Source organism: Lynx canadensis, chromosome A3 (assembly GCF_007474595.2).
Source record: "Lynx canadensis isolate LIC74 chromosome A3, mLynCan4.pri.v2, whole genome shotgun sequence".
Taxonomy (NCBI): domain Eukaryota; kingdom Metazoa; phylum Chordata; class Mammalia; order Carnivora; family Felidae; genus Lynx; species Lynx canadensis.
The window spans coordinates 21945954-21961822 of NC_044305.1; the positions used below are offsets into that span (position 1 = coordinate 21945954).

Consider the following 15869-nt stretch of genomic DNA (forward strand, 5'->3'; position numbering starts at 1 on the left):
GTATTTAAGAATGTGCCCTTGCCCGCAGGGGCTGCCATGTATACCAGGAACCAAAATGCCAATGACAGTCAAGAAGAAGAAATGCTTCCCAGAGGCTAAACCCTCCTGGAAGTGAGAGGACACTGGGCTTCTGCCTCTTCTCAATGCTGGCTTCTAATCCCAGAGGCCTCTTTCCAAAGACACCAGTCCCAGCTCACTACTTGGGCAACCCTCTTTTTCTCGCAAAGACTCACTGCCGTTTAGAGGTTAGAAAATGCAACCTATTCAGTGGCATTTTGCTTAGTGTCAGAGAGGGTGCCCAGGTATATGGATGGTTTGGATGATATATCCAAGGCAGGACTCTGGCTTTCATAATGCTTCTGGGTTCCTAGGGTGGCACTATCATATATTACTGCCCCACTTAAGTTAGCTAACTGGTGGTAACCTCACTCACTGTAAAAGAGCTTCACTACTGATGGTTCCAACCATAACTCACCCCTTCTGCATCCAGCCCATGGCTCTAAGGAAGCCCTAAATGAACCTTCTCTCTTCCTTGTTCTGCCTGATTTCCAGAATTGGAACCAGAAAGCTGGGCAAGCACTGCTCTGGTATTTCTTTGTTTTGCTTTGTTCTGAGAACCTCTGTATGAAGATCTTTGGGAGGCTCATCTAGACAGTGTCACCCAGCAGGGTCAGTGATGGACTAGGGGTCCAGAAGACTTCTATTTGGGCCCAAGTAGAGGGGCAAGTTGCTTTACCAACTTTTTGCCTCAGTTTCTAACTGGAAAATCGGGGATGGGAGGGCAATGACCATCCTATTAGGTTTGCAAGGTGGCTGTAAAGACCAAATGCAATAGGGCATCTGACTGTGCTTTGTAAGCTCTAACATGTGCAAATTTAACTTCTTTTCAGTCTTTCTTCCAATGCACAGACTCATGTCTGTCTTTCCTTGCCAATGTCCAACCAACCCAGCTCCAGGATGAGGTAACACCACCTGGGAGTCCTGTTCCCAAATTTTCACCTCAGTTCCTCTTTGCTGCCACTACCATTAAGGGATCTCTAACACTGTCTATGGCAGATCAGTCAGCACCCTTCATCCTCACAGTTGTACCTTCTATTTAACTGCATTTTACAATCTTAAACAATGCTGTATCAACATTAGGAGGATTTCAAAGAAGAATCCTACCACTTACACCCTTTGGACCCTTGTCCTTTTTTTAAATAGTGAAACAAGAGTAAGCAGTCTGCTTGGAACATCTCGACATTCATTCAGATGTGGTGTGAATAGTTTCCACATTACTACAGTATGATCATTTCTTAGGACTGCAAAATAGTCCACTGAGTGCGTCCACCTCAGTCTCCTTAACCAATGGCTCAAACTGCTTAACAATTACTATACTTATTTTGTTTATGTTTATTTTGTAAAATGTTTTAGAGACTTTTCAAAGCCTTTCTTCCTTGATCAGTTACTTATTTTGATTCTCACAACAGTCCTGTGGAGCTGAGCTGGGCTGGGCAGAGATTGCTAACTGTGTGCATGGAAGATGAATCCCTGGAGAGAGGATTGCCTGGGGGAGGAGAGCCCTATGCTCCCACCCAGTTGAGTTTTCCACCTACAGGCCCCAATAGCCCTGATTTCTGCAGGAGCAGAGAGGAAGAATGCCAAACCCATCGGTCCTGTAGCTGTCAACTGAAGGCTGAGCCTCCTGAATGTTTAGGAAAAACAGACTCTGATTCTGTGTCCAACTATCTGCTTTCAGGGAGCTGGTCACTGGGCTCTTTGAGCCTGTTTTTTCAAGTTCTAGGTTGGCGCTGATATTTGTCCCGTTTAATTTGCAGTGTGGTGAAGCCAAAACTATAAAATATCGTGTAAACAGGTTAAAGGAGATCCCAGAGCCACAGTTCAGACATTCGCTGCCCTCTCTCGTTGTGCCCATTTTACGTATCTCCTCCATGTTTAGTGGGAGAGCCCTTAGGCTCCTTATACCTGAATTTCCTGTTTGGGGGTGAAAAGGTTCTTGGACAGGACAGTCGATGGAGCATCTTCTTCAGGGAACTTGATGACCACATCAGCCTAAAAAAATAAGGGCAGCTTTTAAAGGCACAGGGTAGAGAAGGGGTTGAAACAGGGTAGCATGCCCTAACTCACATGCAGGCCCATAACTGAAAACAGCTCCTAGCAGTCTAATCACTTCTGATCTATTAGCTGACAACCGAGGCAGTAAAAATGTCAAGAACAAAATAATAAGTATTTGTTGAAACTGCTTTTTAGAGCTAGAATTTCAATTTTCTACTGGTCTGGTGAGCCCCACAGAGCTGCTTAATACAAAAATCCCAGCTGGTATTCAGGCTGTTACAGTTGCAATCAGAAACTGCTGGTGTCCCTGGGAAGTGTGATTTAGTCACAGAAAAAAGAAATGAAAATGTGCTCTCGTACAAAAAGCAGCCCGAAGTCCAGGAGAAGAAAAAGGGCTCTGAATACAACGCAAAGAAATGCAGCCGCCCCTTTGTCTTGCAGAGGGAGCGACCGCCATCCAAGGCCTGGGGTTTGGCCTCTGCTACCTTTCCAACCTCACCACCCACTGCTCTTGACCAGATGCAGGGGCTCCAGCAAAATGGACCCACTCAGGCCTCACCGAAAACATCTTCTGCGGGTCATTCCCCAGCCCCCAGATACTATTCTGATAAACCCCTGCAATTCTTCCACCCCTCACTCGAATGCTGTCTTTCAAGAAGTATTTCACTCATCACATCCATCAGATGTGAGATATGGAGGTGAAAAGCACTATGTAAACTATAACACGGTATGCAAATATTGGTTAATAGTTCATTAGCATCTTGCATATTCTAGAATTCATCTGAATTATTTTCAAAATTCAAATCTTACCCTTTCCCACCCCACCCTGTGAGGCTATACCACATCTCAAAGACCAGGCTTTTATCTCTTACATTTATGTATCCCCCATAGTGCTTTGCTATAAAATGAAAACTTCCTTCGAGTGGAACTTTTATAGAAATTTGCTAGGACCCACGAGGGCAAATTCATGCTTCATTCATTCACTCAGTCACTATTTATCCAGCACCTACGATGTGCCAGGCCATGTGCATACCCCTAGGACTACTAATGGAAGACAGCACACGGCCCCTCACCTCACCATGCCTATTTATTGCCCTGCACAGGCAAGGCCAGGGTAAAGAGGCCATGTTCCTGAAAAAGAGCAGTCTCTGTCTGACTGTGGCACAGCCACTCTTGCCTAGGTCAAGGTGCATTAGGGCATACCACATTCCAAAGGATTGGGTTCTTCAAAGTGGCATCTCCGATGATCAAATAGAGAGTATAGGTGCCGGATGCAGAGTCAAATTCGATCTTTCTCTCAGAAGTATCCAGTTCAAACTTGTACACGTTCTTGCTGTCTGGCTCAGCAACAAACACTACTTCCTGGCCAGTCTTCTGGTTATGGAGTCGGACAAATGTCTGGGTAGAACAATAATAATAAAACCTTTCATCTGATAATTTCAAAGTTCCCTCCATACCCAACACCAAATCAACAAGGCAGCAGACTATTGGCTCTTTTGTCACAGTGGAAGCTCTGGGATGTGCCAGACCTGCCTAGGAGCGAGGAAGGAGTGGCCATCCCACTCTGGTTCCCAGCTCAGAGATTAGAGATCACTTTTTGTTAGTCTAAGATATTTAACTTAGGGGTCCAGCCAATTCGCAACTACACGGAGGCTGAATGCCCAGTTTGTGGAAGATTTAAGCCCTTTGCTGCTACTACAGTTTCTTCTTCCTGCCAGCCTTTTGGCCACTTTGCTGCCCAATTAACTTCTTCACCAGAGGGTGAAAAGAAGGGAAATGAGGTGGAACTGTAAGAGGCCCATTTTCAATTTCCTAGTGCCTCTAGCTAAAGATTTAGTAGAAGAGGCTTGAGGATTGATAGCAAGGCAGAGTTCTAACCAAGCAGAGCAGCCTGGTGTCACAGAGAAAGCCCAGGCTCTGAAGACAGACACATTTGATTCCACTACTTTTTAGGTGAGCAGGTCACTTCACCCCCTCAGGCCTTGATTTCCTCATCTTTATGAGAGAACGATTAACCTCTATATGTGGTGTACCTGTGCAAAGATTCACAATGATAAATGCAAAGCATTTAGCACAAGACCTGGTATATGCTAGCTAGTTGACAAATAGTAGCTGATACTGTCACCAATGTGATGGTACGAGTCCTTATCCCCCCAATGGCACAAGAAACTAAGGTTTCTGCATATTAGAACTGCAGCAAACTTAACATCCATTCTGAGCTTTCCTTTCAGGTGTTTCAAAATAAAGAACTGAACAAGGCTGGAAGGTTCCAAGGATTAAATGAGTTGCCATGTTACGCAATTCAGCCCTGGCACCCAGAAAAAAATGTAAATCTCATTTGTCATTCTGCATCTGGGCAACGAGGAACCACCATCAAAGTATTTAGAGAAAAGGTCCAGAGATGTGAAGTATCCTGACTACAGCAGTCTTGGCCAAGAATGGGATTTAGGCCCGACCTTCCTCCTGTGACAGCCAAGGGCACGTGGCAGCCAGGTTCACCTGCACATCGCCATCTCTACCTGGGGGGGTTCTCTATGTCACGGTTCCAAAGCAGAATCTTAAATGAGACAAGTATTCAGTTAAAGTTACACTCCCTCACTAATTCCCTGCCTCAGCCCTAATCCCACCAGTTTAATCTTATTATCTCTTCTCTTCATATTCTTTCTTCCCTTGTGCTGTTTGGTTGGCAAACGTCATTCGGAAAAGGAGCTGGGAAATGTTGAGAGGCTGAAGTGCTTAAAGTCAGTTAGCCATGGCTAAGTATCCTGACCGAGCTCTCTGAAGCATGGGGGTGGAGGGGAGAGGAGCAGAGAAGTGCCAGGGGTGGCGGTCTTGGGGGCAGCCACTCTGGAGCCTGGCCACATGTGCAGCAGTTGTAGCTACAAGAAGCAGAAAGCAGGAAGGTTTCCAAGTAAATCCACTCACCTCAGTCATCTGCTCTGAAGCTGTCCCTCGGCACAAACTCGACTCCGCCAGCTCTTGCTAAACTATCCCCACAAAACATCTCAACCAAGGCCCCTATGTCCCATGTTGTTTTCTTTCAGTAAAGTATTTACTGGAATTTCCCATTATAATACTATCATGGATGGGGAAGGCCCAAGAGCAGTTATTCTCAATCTAGGGGGATGATAGGGGCAGGGGAGAAGGTGTCTGAGAGGATAAGGAGCCACATCAGATTCTCTGGGGAAAGGGTATATGGTTTGAAAAAAAAATTTTTTTAAATGTTTATTTATTTTTGAGAGAGAGAGAGAAAGAGAGAGAGCACAAGCAGCAGGTAAGGGCAGAGAGAGAGGGAGACACAGAATCCGAAGCAGGCTCCCAGGCTATAAGCTGTCAGCACAGAGCCCTACACGAGGCTTGAACCCACGAACCGGGAGATCATGACCTGAGCTGAAGTCAGATGCTTAACTGACTGAGTCACCCAGGCGCCCCTGAAAATCTTCTAAATAATAATTCTCATGATTTTATATATGGAAAACAAAAATGAAGGCTATTGTTTTCTAATACAAATTAAGCATGAGTTAAAAAGGGCTATTCTTCAGATTCCTAAAAAGAGGAACTCTGCTGTGGTCAGAACAAAACCCTTTGGGCCTACCTAGGTTTTCCTTTTTCAAAATTATTTCAATCTGTTTTGTTGTTTTTTTTTTCCTCAGAAAGGAAAAAACCTCAATTAAGCGCTAATCTGCCTTAAATTTATTCTTTTAAAAACAACTGTGTCGGGGCACCTGGGTGGCTCAGTTGGTTAAGCAATTGACTTTGGCTCAGGTCATGATCTCCCAGTTTGTGGGTTCGAGCCCAGTGTCGGGCTCTGTGCTGACAGCTCAGAGCCTGGAGCCTACTTTGGATTCTATGTCTCCCCCTCTCTCTACCCCTCCCCTGCTCATGCTCTGTGTCTCTCTGTCTCTCAATAATAAATAAACATTGAAAAATATAAAAATAAAAATAAAAAGAACTGTGTCTGCCACGTTCAGAGTTACAACCAGTATGAGTGGGGACAGTGCCATGTGGGAAAATGTGCCAGTCCATCAGGGTCCAGAGTGAAGACCTGAAAGGGAGTGTGGACTTTATACACCATGCCGTACACTCTAGCGCATGGTAAGGCTACAGGCCAGGAGGAAAACCTGGGCTTTTTCCTGACCTGGTGAGGGGTGAGTTCAGCACCAGTGTTCACATCTACCAACTGGAAGAACAAAGCAAAGTTCTGGTGGCTGTCCGCGATGAATGTGCCCTTGGCTTTTGCTGGGTAGGTCACCCTGAAAGAGACATGTATACAGTAAATCTTCGGAGAGGATCTGCAGGTCTCTGAGAACAGAATAAAAAAGACAAACTGAACTTCACTGCCTAATCCTCCCTCTCCCCACTGGAAAACTTCCCTGCTGCAGACAGACAGGAGTACAGTTGTCTGTGGCCAGAGGGCAAACCGGACTAGGAGAGCCAGGACTGAGAAAAGCACAGGATAAACTCTCATTGGGGTCTGGGGAAATGCTATGCACAGACGCTCCAGGCTGTCACTTCAAGGACCTAAGGATGTCAGCTCAACCAAGTCAGGTACCAGTGGGGCTCACGTGTCCCTCTGCAGCTACAGGGGGGAATAGAGAGTTGGGCTGGCAAGCGGGCAAGGAGAAATAATCACAGGATTGATGTCAGCAGCATGTGGGTGCATGGTTGGAAGATGAGGGGGTAGGAGATGCAAAGGAAAGACGGGTACTTATCACTTTTTCTTTTTTTAATGCTGTATTTTTTCATGGATACAGTTTCAATTTACTTTTCTGCCTCAAGTTGGGTTTTAAAGAGTTATTTTCTCAAAAGGCAGACTTGGTGAGAAAACTATTCTTTTCCCAGCCATCTCCTGGGATGCGGTAAGATGGCCATGGGAAAAAACAAGCCAAATGGTTATAAAGCTCACACCTGACTATATTTTATACTTAGGCTTTATATTTACGTGTGAGGAATACCAACTCTTCATCTGTATAGAGTATTAAACTTTGCAAGGCACTCTTACATTATTTCCACGGACTCTCAACAGGGCTCTCATCTCCAGTGTCACTATGAAAATAACTAAGCCAGAAGCAGAAAGCCCAGCCTTTTCACATGACTTAAAAGGAGTGAATGTTTAGCTTCTAGGCCCTGGTTAACATCTCCTGTCTTCATAACAGCCTTGAGGGTTCACCTACTTTCTCTAGCAGCTATAGCCACCCAGTCAAGTTGAGGTCCAAACTATACCCAGAGGTCTAGATGGGCCCCCCCAAAACAAGAATCTGGAAGAGGGCTGACAGGATTCATATAGTGCCCAGCCTGCTCTGATCAACTGCCAATGATGACCTTGAAGGTTGTGTTAGAAAAGATTCTGAGTTCAACAGGAACAAAAGCTATGACTGATTAGTGATGCCTTCCACAAACTTGAGAAAGGAATTCACAGCCCCAGTGCTAGGTATCTGCCATCTCCATTCTAAGGACCTCTGAGGCTTCCAACCAATTTCAGACCCACTGTGAGCCGAAGGGAGTAGGCATGAGGCCACTAAAAGCCGATTCAGGACTATGAAGATAAATTACCAAAATATAAACACACTGCTTCCTTCGTTGAGAAAGTCTTGCCTTTTTTAAGAAAAAGTCATCCGAACTAAATAATATACTTGGTGACATAGTTGATTCAGACTCAGATGCTCCCTATCCCATTGTGGACTAACTGCTGGTAGAGACAACCCCAAATCTGCTTGGATGCTGTGTGGCACGGTGCCAGCAAAATTGAAGCCTCTTTAATTTAAAGTGCAAGCTGGATTATTGCTGACCCAGAAATGGCATCCAGAGGGGATCAGTGCCTGGGCGTGCTCCTCTCAGCTCAAGCCTAGACTTCCCCGGTGCCCAGAAGGTACCCCACCTACCGGGTGGTTTTGGGTGCGATGCTCTGATCCTTATCCACAGTGGAGAGATCAACGTTCGTGATGCCAACTTCAGTGGAGATCTTAACTCTGAGCTAGAGTGAAACACAGAAGAAAATCACCAAGTCAGCTGATACATCAAGAATTACAGGCATACCCAAATTTTCCTCATAAAGGTGAGCAAAGGCATGAAAAGATCCTAGGACAGGAGTCTTCAATGATTTTAATAAAGCTGACTCGGCCAGGTAGGATTTCCAGCTCTTCAATCTCAAGGCTTAAAAGCAACTCCGTGGGGCTCCCGGGGTGGCTCACTAGGTTGAGCGTCTGACTTGATTTTGGCTCAGGTCATGATCTCACAATTCATGAGACTCGTTTTCTCTTTCAAAATAAATAAATAAACTAAAAACAAACAAAAAAAGCAACTCCTTGATTCTTATCCCTTCTTCTCTTCTTTGGCATTGGTTGGATGGTATATACTAAAAGAAGAAAACAAAGTAGGATTTTTCACGTGTCCTTTAAAATAAATAAGGGGGAGGGGCACCTGGGTGGCTCAGTTGAAACTTTGGCTCAGGTCGTGATCTCACGGTTTGTGAGTTCGAGCCCCACATCAGGCTCTGTGCTGACGGCATAGGGCCTGCTTAGTTAAGATTCTTTGTCTCCTTTCTCTGCCCCTCTCCTGCTCGTGTGCTCTCTCTCTCTCATTCAAAAATAAATAAACATTAAAAAAAGGATATGAAGGGGTGCCTGGATGGCTCGGTTGGTTAAGTGTCCGACTCTATTTCAGCTCAGGTCATGATCTCACGGTTTGTGAGTTTGGGCCCTGCATGGGCTCTGCAATGACAGTATGGGGCCTGTTTGGGGTTTTCTCTCTCTCTCTTTCTCTCTCTCTCCCCCTCCCCTGCTCATGCTCTTTCTCTCACACACAAATAAATAAATAAACTTAAAAAAAAAGAAATTAAAATACATAAGGGGGAAAATTTGTAAGCAGTAACCTTCAAATAATTTGAATCAACAAGTGCTTGATTCTAATGACAGCTATTGTTTGCTTTGTGAAAGACACTGACTTTAAAACGACAATTTCATGTAATCCTCACAACAATTCTCTAAGGTAGTGCTATTTCAGATAAGGAAATTAAAGATTAAAAAGATAAAGCCACTAGCTCAAGTTTTGATGGCTAGTAAGTGACAGAGCCAGTATTCAAGCTCAGGCATTCTGATTCAGTGTCCATACTCTTAGGCACCTGGTTATCCAACTTCCCAGCAACAACTTACTCTGCACCAAGCAGTATTTTAAGTCTGTCCATGAAGATGTAAGAAGCATGGCAGACATCTGCACCATTCACCAGGCACTTCTGCACACATGGTAGGGATGTGCTTCCCTGTTTCCCTGGAATCAGGTGTGGCCACATGACTAGCTTTGGCCAATGAAATGTGAGCCCCCAAATGGAAGCTTTAAGAGTCAGTGTGTGATTCTCTCCCCTCCTCTGCCTGGACACAGACAATGCAGAGAGAGGCCAGCTCCTTCAGTCTGAGTCCCAGCCGAAGGACAGCATGAAGCTGAGCCTCCAGTTGATATGCTAAGATACCTAGCATGGGCAAAAAAGAAACTTTTGTTATTTTAAGCTACTGAGACTTGGAGTCTGGCAGAAGCACAAACCAGCCCATCTTGACTCTTAGGGTTTGAATTCTATATATTCCTTGTAAATATTTTCACAAAGAGGAGCTAGATAACACAATAAACACAATAAACACAAACTTTTTAAAAGTTAGACTTAAAGTGTAAAATTCCAATAGGCAGAAAACATTCTGAAAGTCTATTCATGGGAAATTTTTTAAAGTCCAAGTTTTGGGGTGCCCGGGTGGCTCAGTTGGTTAAGTGGCTGATTTCAGCTCAGGTCATGATCTCCCAGTTGGTGAGTTCGGGCCCCACGTAGGGCTCTGTGCTGACAGCTCAGAGCCTGGAACCTACTTCGGATTCTGTGTCTCCCTCTCTCTCTCTGCCCCTCCCCTGCTGTGCTCTGTCTCTCTCTCTCAAAATTAAATAAACATTAAAAAAATTTTTAAATAATAAAAACTGTAAACCAAAATAATAAAAATAAATAAGTCCAAGTTTTAATGTGCAAATTATAAAAACCCAAGGTACTTTTTATATGCAAACATATCTATAAGACTTGCAAATATTTGCTAAGCTTGAAAGTAATGCTTAAGGAAATCCTTGCCAAATCCACTGGTTTATAGTCTAAGTCAGGATCAAGGAACAGAGATAGAGGGCTGGGCAAATAATTGAAGAATGGCTTTAGCATTTTGCTAAAATGCACTATCAAGGTGTAACAACCTCAAATTGAGGACAAAGAAGAAAAATTAAAAAGGGATAAAGACAGCTATCAAGTAATGTAACAGCCTTCTCTCCTACCTCCATAATAACTATTTTGTGACAACAGCCTCAATTATCAGATTGAATAGGGCTATTATGTTTTACTTAAAAAACAAGGGGCGCCTGGGTGGCTCAGTTGGTTAAGTGTCAACTTCGGCTTGGTCATGATCTCACAGTTCATGGGTTCGAGCCCGAGTTGGGATCTGTGCTGACAGCTTGGAGCCTGGAGCCTGCTTGGGATTCTGTCTCTGTCTCTGTCTCTCTCTCTGCCCCTCCCCTGCTTGTGTGCTCTCTCTCTCAAGAATATTAAAAAAAAATTTTAAAAAAACAACAAAAAACTGAATGTACAAGATTTATTACACAACCTGTAAGGATAGTCTTACCTCCTACTCCTAAATACATAGCCACCTATTGGTAGAATTATACTCAGCCTCGCTGCCTGTCACTGAGGTTAGGCAACTGGGTGAATGACAGTGGTAGGGAAGGGAAACAGATGGCCTTCGAGTTGAATAAATCCCCAAGGAAAGAGTTGGGAGCCTCTCCTTTGGCTCTTTGGGCTCTGCGCTGAGCAAACAGCTTCGCAACTCACATAGGGCTTGGAACCACATGAAACTCAATGTGGAGAGGCACTGGGACCATTTGAAGAAAAACTGGAGTGGAAGGCTTAAGCAGAAAAGTAGCCAAAGAGCTGTGATTAGACTACTGCTGTTTAGCAAGATACCTCCCACTAAGATCACTTTGCCTACATCCCCCTAGCACAATTGGAGCACACAGGTGCAGAGGATATACAGAGATGGCAAGATGCACTTCTTGTCCTAAAGAGAAGCATAAATGTAAAGCTAAATGTTAACAAACCAGGCTGCTGCTTTAATGGAGGGATGTACAAAGTGCTATGAAAGCACAGGAGAAATAACTGTGACCTAAGCTGGCCTGGGGGTAGCCCTTGCTTGGTTGGGGAGCGAGAGAATGTGTAGCACAACGGCTCAGAAGTCCTCCAGTTTGGGGAGAGGTAGGAGTTTAGCAATATTCCATGCTATAAAAACAATCCCTCTTCATAGTTAACCACTCTGCAACCTACCCATCAACACTACCCAGATAATTCTTTCCTTACTTCTGTGACTCATTCCCTCAAGGGCTCACCCATTTAATTTGTAAATGTGATCTTAAAATCATCGTCCCACCTAAATTTCCATAAACAGGAGATGGTTACATGACTAATGGTACGTGTACACTATGAATTACCATGGAACAATTACAAAGGACAAGGTAGATGTCTATAAACAGATAAAGAGATATTATCACCTATTTTTGAGTACATCCATTGACATAATTATATTTAACATCACTGTCATGGAGTCTAGGCAACTGGGTGAATTATGGCAGAGGAATGGTGGAGGGTTGGGAGGAGGTCATCAAGTTAAAAAGATCCCTGAGGGGAAAGCTGGGAGTCTCTATTTTATGACAAGAGCAAAGAATACAGCTGTTTTTAGAATAATCCTTTTTTTTTTAATTTTTATTTATTTATTTTTTTTTCAACGTTTATTTATTTTTGGGACAGAGAGAGACAGAGCATGAACGGGGGAGGGGCAGAGAGAGAGGGAGACACAGAATCAGAAACAGGCTCCAGGCTCTGAGGCATCAGCCCAGAGCCTGACGCGGGGCTCGAACTCACGGACCGCGAGATCGTGACCTGGCTGAAGTCGGACGCTTAACCGACTGCGCCACCCAGGCGCCCCAATCCTTTTTTTTTTTTTTTTTTTAAATTTAAATGTTTTTATTTATTTTTTGAGACAGAAGGAGAGAGAGAGGTGGGGAGAGAGAGAGAGAGAAGGGAGAGAGAGAGAGAGAAGGGAGAGAGAGAGAGAGAATGCAAGCAGGGGAGAGGCAGAGAGGGGGGAGACACAGAATCTGAAGCAGGCTCCAGGCTCCGAGCTGTCAGCACAGAGTCCAACGCAGGGCTCGAACCCACGATCTGTGAGATCACGACCTGGGCTGAAGTCAGATGCTCAACGAACTGAGCCACCCAGGCCCCCCTAGAGTAATCCCTTTTATGTAAACAAGAAAGGATAAACATACATTCATTCATTAATTTTGTATCCTTCTTTTTCTTAAAATGTACAATAATTAACTGTTAGAAATGGATTCCTCTGAGGAGAGGAACTGGATGGAAGGGATGAGAGAAAGCTCTTACATTTCATTATATACTTTTACAAAATTCATTTGCACTTTGAATTTTTTTTAACTACATGCATATTTTACTCCTTTTTTGAAAAAAATAGAGATTATCTCAGCAATGAGACTGTGTGCCATATACTTTTTTCTTTATAAACATTTTGTATTGAAAAGCACCACCCAATAAAGAGAAATGCAAAAATAACCATTCTTCCAGGGTGCCTGGGGGGTGCTCAGTCAGTTAAAAATCTGACTCTTGGTTTTGGCTCAGGTCATGATCTCACAGTTAGTGAGTTCAAGCCCCACATGGGGCTTCATGCCAAAGGTGTGGAGTATGCTTGGGATTCTCTCTCTTTCCCTCTCTCTCTCAAAATAAATAAATAAACTTAAAAAAATAATCATTCTTCTTTCAGCAGATGGATACATAGAGACAGATGTTTAAAGATTTATGTAAGGCTCCTCAATGTATCCTAATTATAGTGATAGAAAAGTCATCAACTTTTAGCTTTTTCCTTAGAACCTTGACTACAAACTTTCAACAGTAACATGGTCACTAAGGCCCGCTAATCAAGATTCAACTGTGTGTTTTAAAGACATTATAAGCATTCCCAGACAATACGCACACATGGATGACAAAAGGGCAGATTGCAGTGAACTCAAGTCATTTTGGGTTTGCTCTCAGCCCTAATTCTAAAAGGCTCCCTAAGTTAAAGGTTTCTTTGTTGCAGAGAAACACTGCAGGGCTGTTCTTAAATAGGGAACAGTTTAAAACAAGTCCTTCTGCTCCTAAAATCTTAATACAAATGAGTCTCTGGAAACACTGAAAAGAAAAGCGTTTTTATACTACTCTTTTAAAGCAAATTGAGAAATAAAAATTATCGTAACTTTTTTCAAAGCCATGTTGTAAAGAATTGAGTAAGATCCCTGTGGGTTAGCTGCTTCTTCCTTCAAACTAACACTTCAAGATTAGTTTTTATAATAGGAAAGGGACTTGTTTAGCCACTTTAAATGCAGCTAAGCCTGCTTTACATTGAATCATGCTAGTCTTTTCTTTGCCTGTACTGCATGCCACATACACCTCAAAAAATGTTTTAACGCCAGGAAATGTAGTCTTTCTGCTGAGAGTAATAACCCCCTTGTTTAGCTCATTACTGTCAAAAATGATGGTGCATTAGGGGCAATTAATGCTAATGACAGCTTCTAAAACCCATGTTTCCCTGACAGCAAGTCCAATGTCAATGAGGGCTATTACAGGCCTTCCACACCAAACCACCGTTAATGCACTCTGACCAATGTCAAGCATCTCTCAGGAGAGGAAACAGGACCTGCTGACCCGCTCTGAGGTTCTAAGTGTGACTATTACTGAAATTACAAAGTAAAGTTGCGTATGTGACAGAGGTCAGAACGCACACACACGCGCACAGACACACACACACGTACATATGCATGCATAAAGCTCTAACATAATGAAGGAGAGATTTTTTTTTTTTTTAATTTTTTTTTTCAACGTTTTTATTTATTTTTGGGACAGAGAGAGACAGAGCATGAACGGGGGAGGGGCAGAGAGAGAGGGAGACACAGAATCGAAACAGGCTCCAGGCTCCGAGCCATCCGCCCAGAGCCTGACGCGGGGCTCGAACTCACGGACCGCGAGATCGTGACCTGGCTGAAGTCGGACGCTCAACCGACTGCGCCACCCAGGCGCCCCTGAAGGAGAGATTTTTTAATGCTCACTCCATCACCAGGAAGGAAAAGGACGGCAATGGCCTCAGTTGGGGCTTATTATCATTGCATGAGTAACAGCTATTAGCCATTTCTGCTATTTTGCACTTAAATAATTTTTCCAACAATCACAGAAACACTTGGACAAATGCCAGATTTGATGTTACAAAAAGCCAAGCTGTTAAGTAACCAAGACAGCATAGCATTGGTATAAAAATAAAAATATTGATTAATGGAATACGACTGCAACACTAGGTATTAACCCTTGCCTGTATGGTCAACTGATTTTTGATGGCAAGATACAAGTGTGCCAAGACAATTCAATAGGGAAAGAATGGTCTTCAACAAATGGTGCTAGGATTTCCACATGCAAAAGAAGGAAGCTGGACCCCTACCTCACACCATATACAAAAACTAAGTCAAAATTAATCAGACACCTAAATGTTAGAGTTAAAGCTATAAGAGGAGTAATCTTCATAACCTTGGATTAGGCAATGGTTTCTTAGATATGACACTCAAAGCAGAAGCAGTGAAAGAAAAATAAAGAAACTGAACCTCATCAAAATTAAAACATTTTTTGCTTCAAAATCCAAAATCAACAAAGGGAAAAAACCTACAGACTGTGAGAAAATATTTGCAAATCATGTATTTGACAAGGGACTTGTATCCATAGTATAAAAAGAACTCTTAAAATTCAAGAATATATGGGCCCCTGGGTGGCTCAGTCAGTTGAGCATCCAACTCTTTTTTTTTTTTTTCAACGTTTATTTATTTTTGGGACAGAGAGAGACAGAGCATGAACGGGGGAGGGGCAGAGAGAGAGGGAGACACAGAATTGGAAACAGGCTCCAGGCTCTGAGCCATCAGCCCAGAGCCCGACGCGGGGCTCGAACTCACGGACCGCGAGATCGTGACCTGGCTGAAGTCGGACGCTTAACCGACTGCACCACCCAGGTGCCCCGAGCATCCAACTCTTAATTTTGGCTTAGGTCATGATCTCACGGTTTGTGAGATTGAGCCCTGTGTCAGGCTATGTGTTGACAGTGTGAAGCCTGCTTGTGATTCTCTCTGCCCATCCCCTGCTCTCCTGCGGGGATGCACATACATATGGTCCCCCTCCCTCTCTTAAAATAAAAAAATATATATACATACAAAAAAAACCTCAAGAATATATAAAAAGATAATAATGTATCAAGAAGAGGAAATAAGAGGTATATAGATTGGGACGGAAGAAATAAAAAGACAAAAAACAATTTCTTTTTAATGGGCAAAGGGTCATCTGTACAGACATTTCTCCAAAGAAGATATACAAATGGCCAATAAGCACATGAAAAAGCTGCTCAATATCATTAACCATCAGGGAAATGCAAACCAAAATCTCAGTGAGATACCACTTCATACCCACTTAGGAATGCCAGGATGAAAAGACAGATAATAACAAGTGTTGGTTAGGATGCAGAGAAATTGGAATCCTTATACATTACTAGTAGAAATGTAAAATAGTGCAGCTTCTTTGAAAAAGTTTGTCAGTTCCTCAAAAAGTTAAACATAGAGTTTATCATATGACCTAATATTCCATTCGTAGGCATATACCTCAAAGAACTGAAAACAGATGTTCAAACAAAAATGTGTACATGAATGTTTATAGCAACATTATTTTAAAAAGC

The 15869-nt window shown here is 43.2% G+C and overlaps 1 protein-coding gene across 2 annotated transcripts in view; it reads right to left on the reverse strand.

Moving 5' to 3' along the window:
- RPN2 (ribophorin II) overlaps nt 1-15869 on the reverse strand; it is a 61460-nt gene that overhangs the window by 8073 nt on the left and 37518 nt on the right. For both annotated transcript variants that reach the window (XM_030309649.2, XM_030309648.2), the window contains exons 10-13: nt 7938-8029; nt 6194-6308; nt 3259-3453; nt 1966-2052 (exon numbers count right to left, since the gene is read on the reverse strand). In XM_030309649.2, the coding sequence (XP_030165509.1) occupies nt 1966-2052; nt 3259-3453; nt 6194-6308; nt 7938-8029 (489 nt within the window). The remainder of the gene's footprint in view (nt 1-1965; nt 2053-3258; nt 3454-6193; nt 6309-7937; nt 8030-15869) is intronic.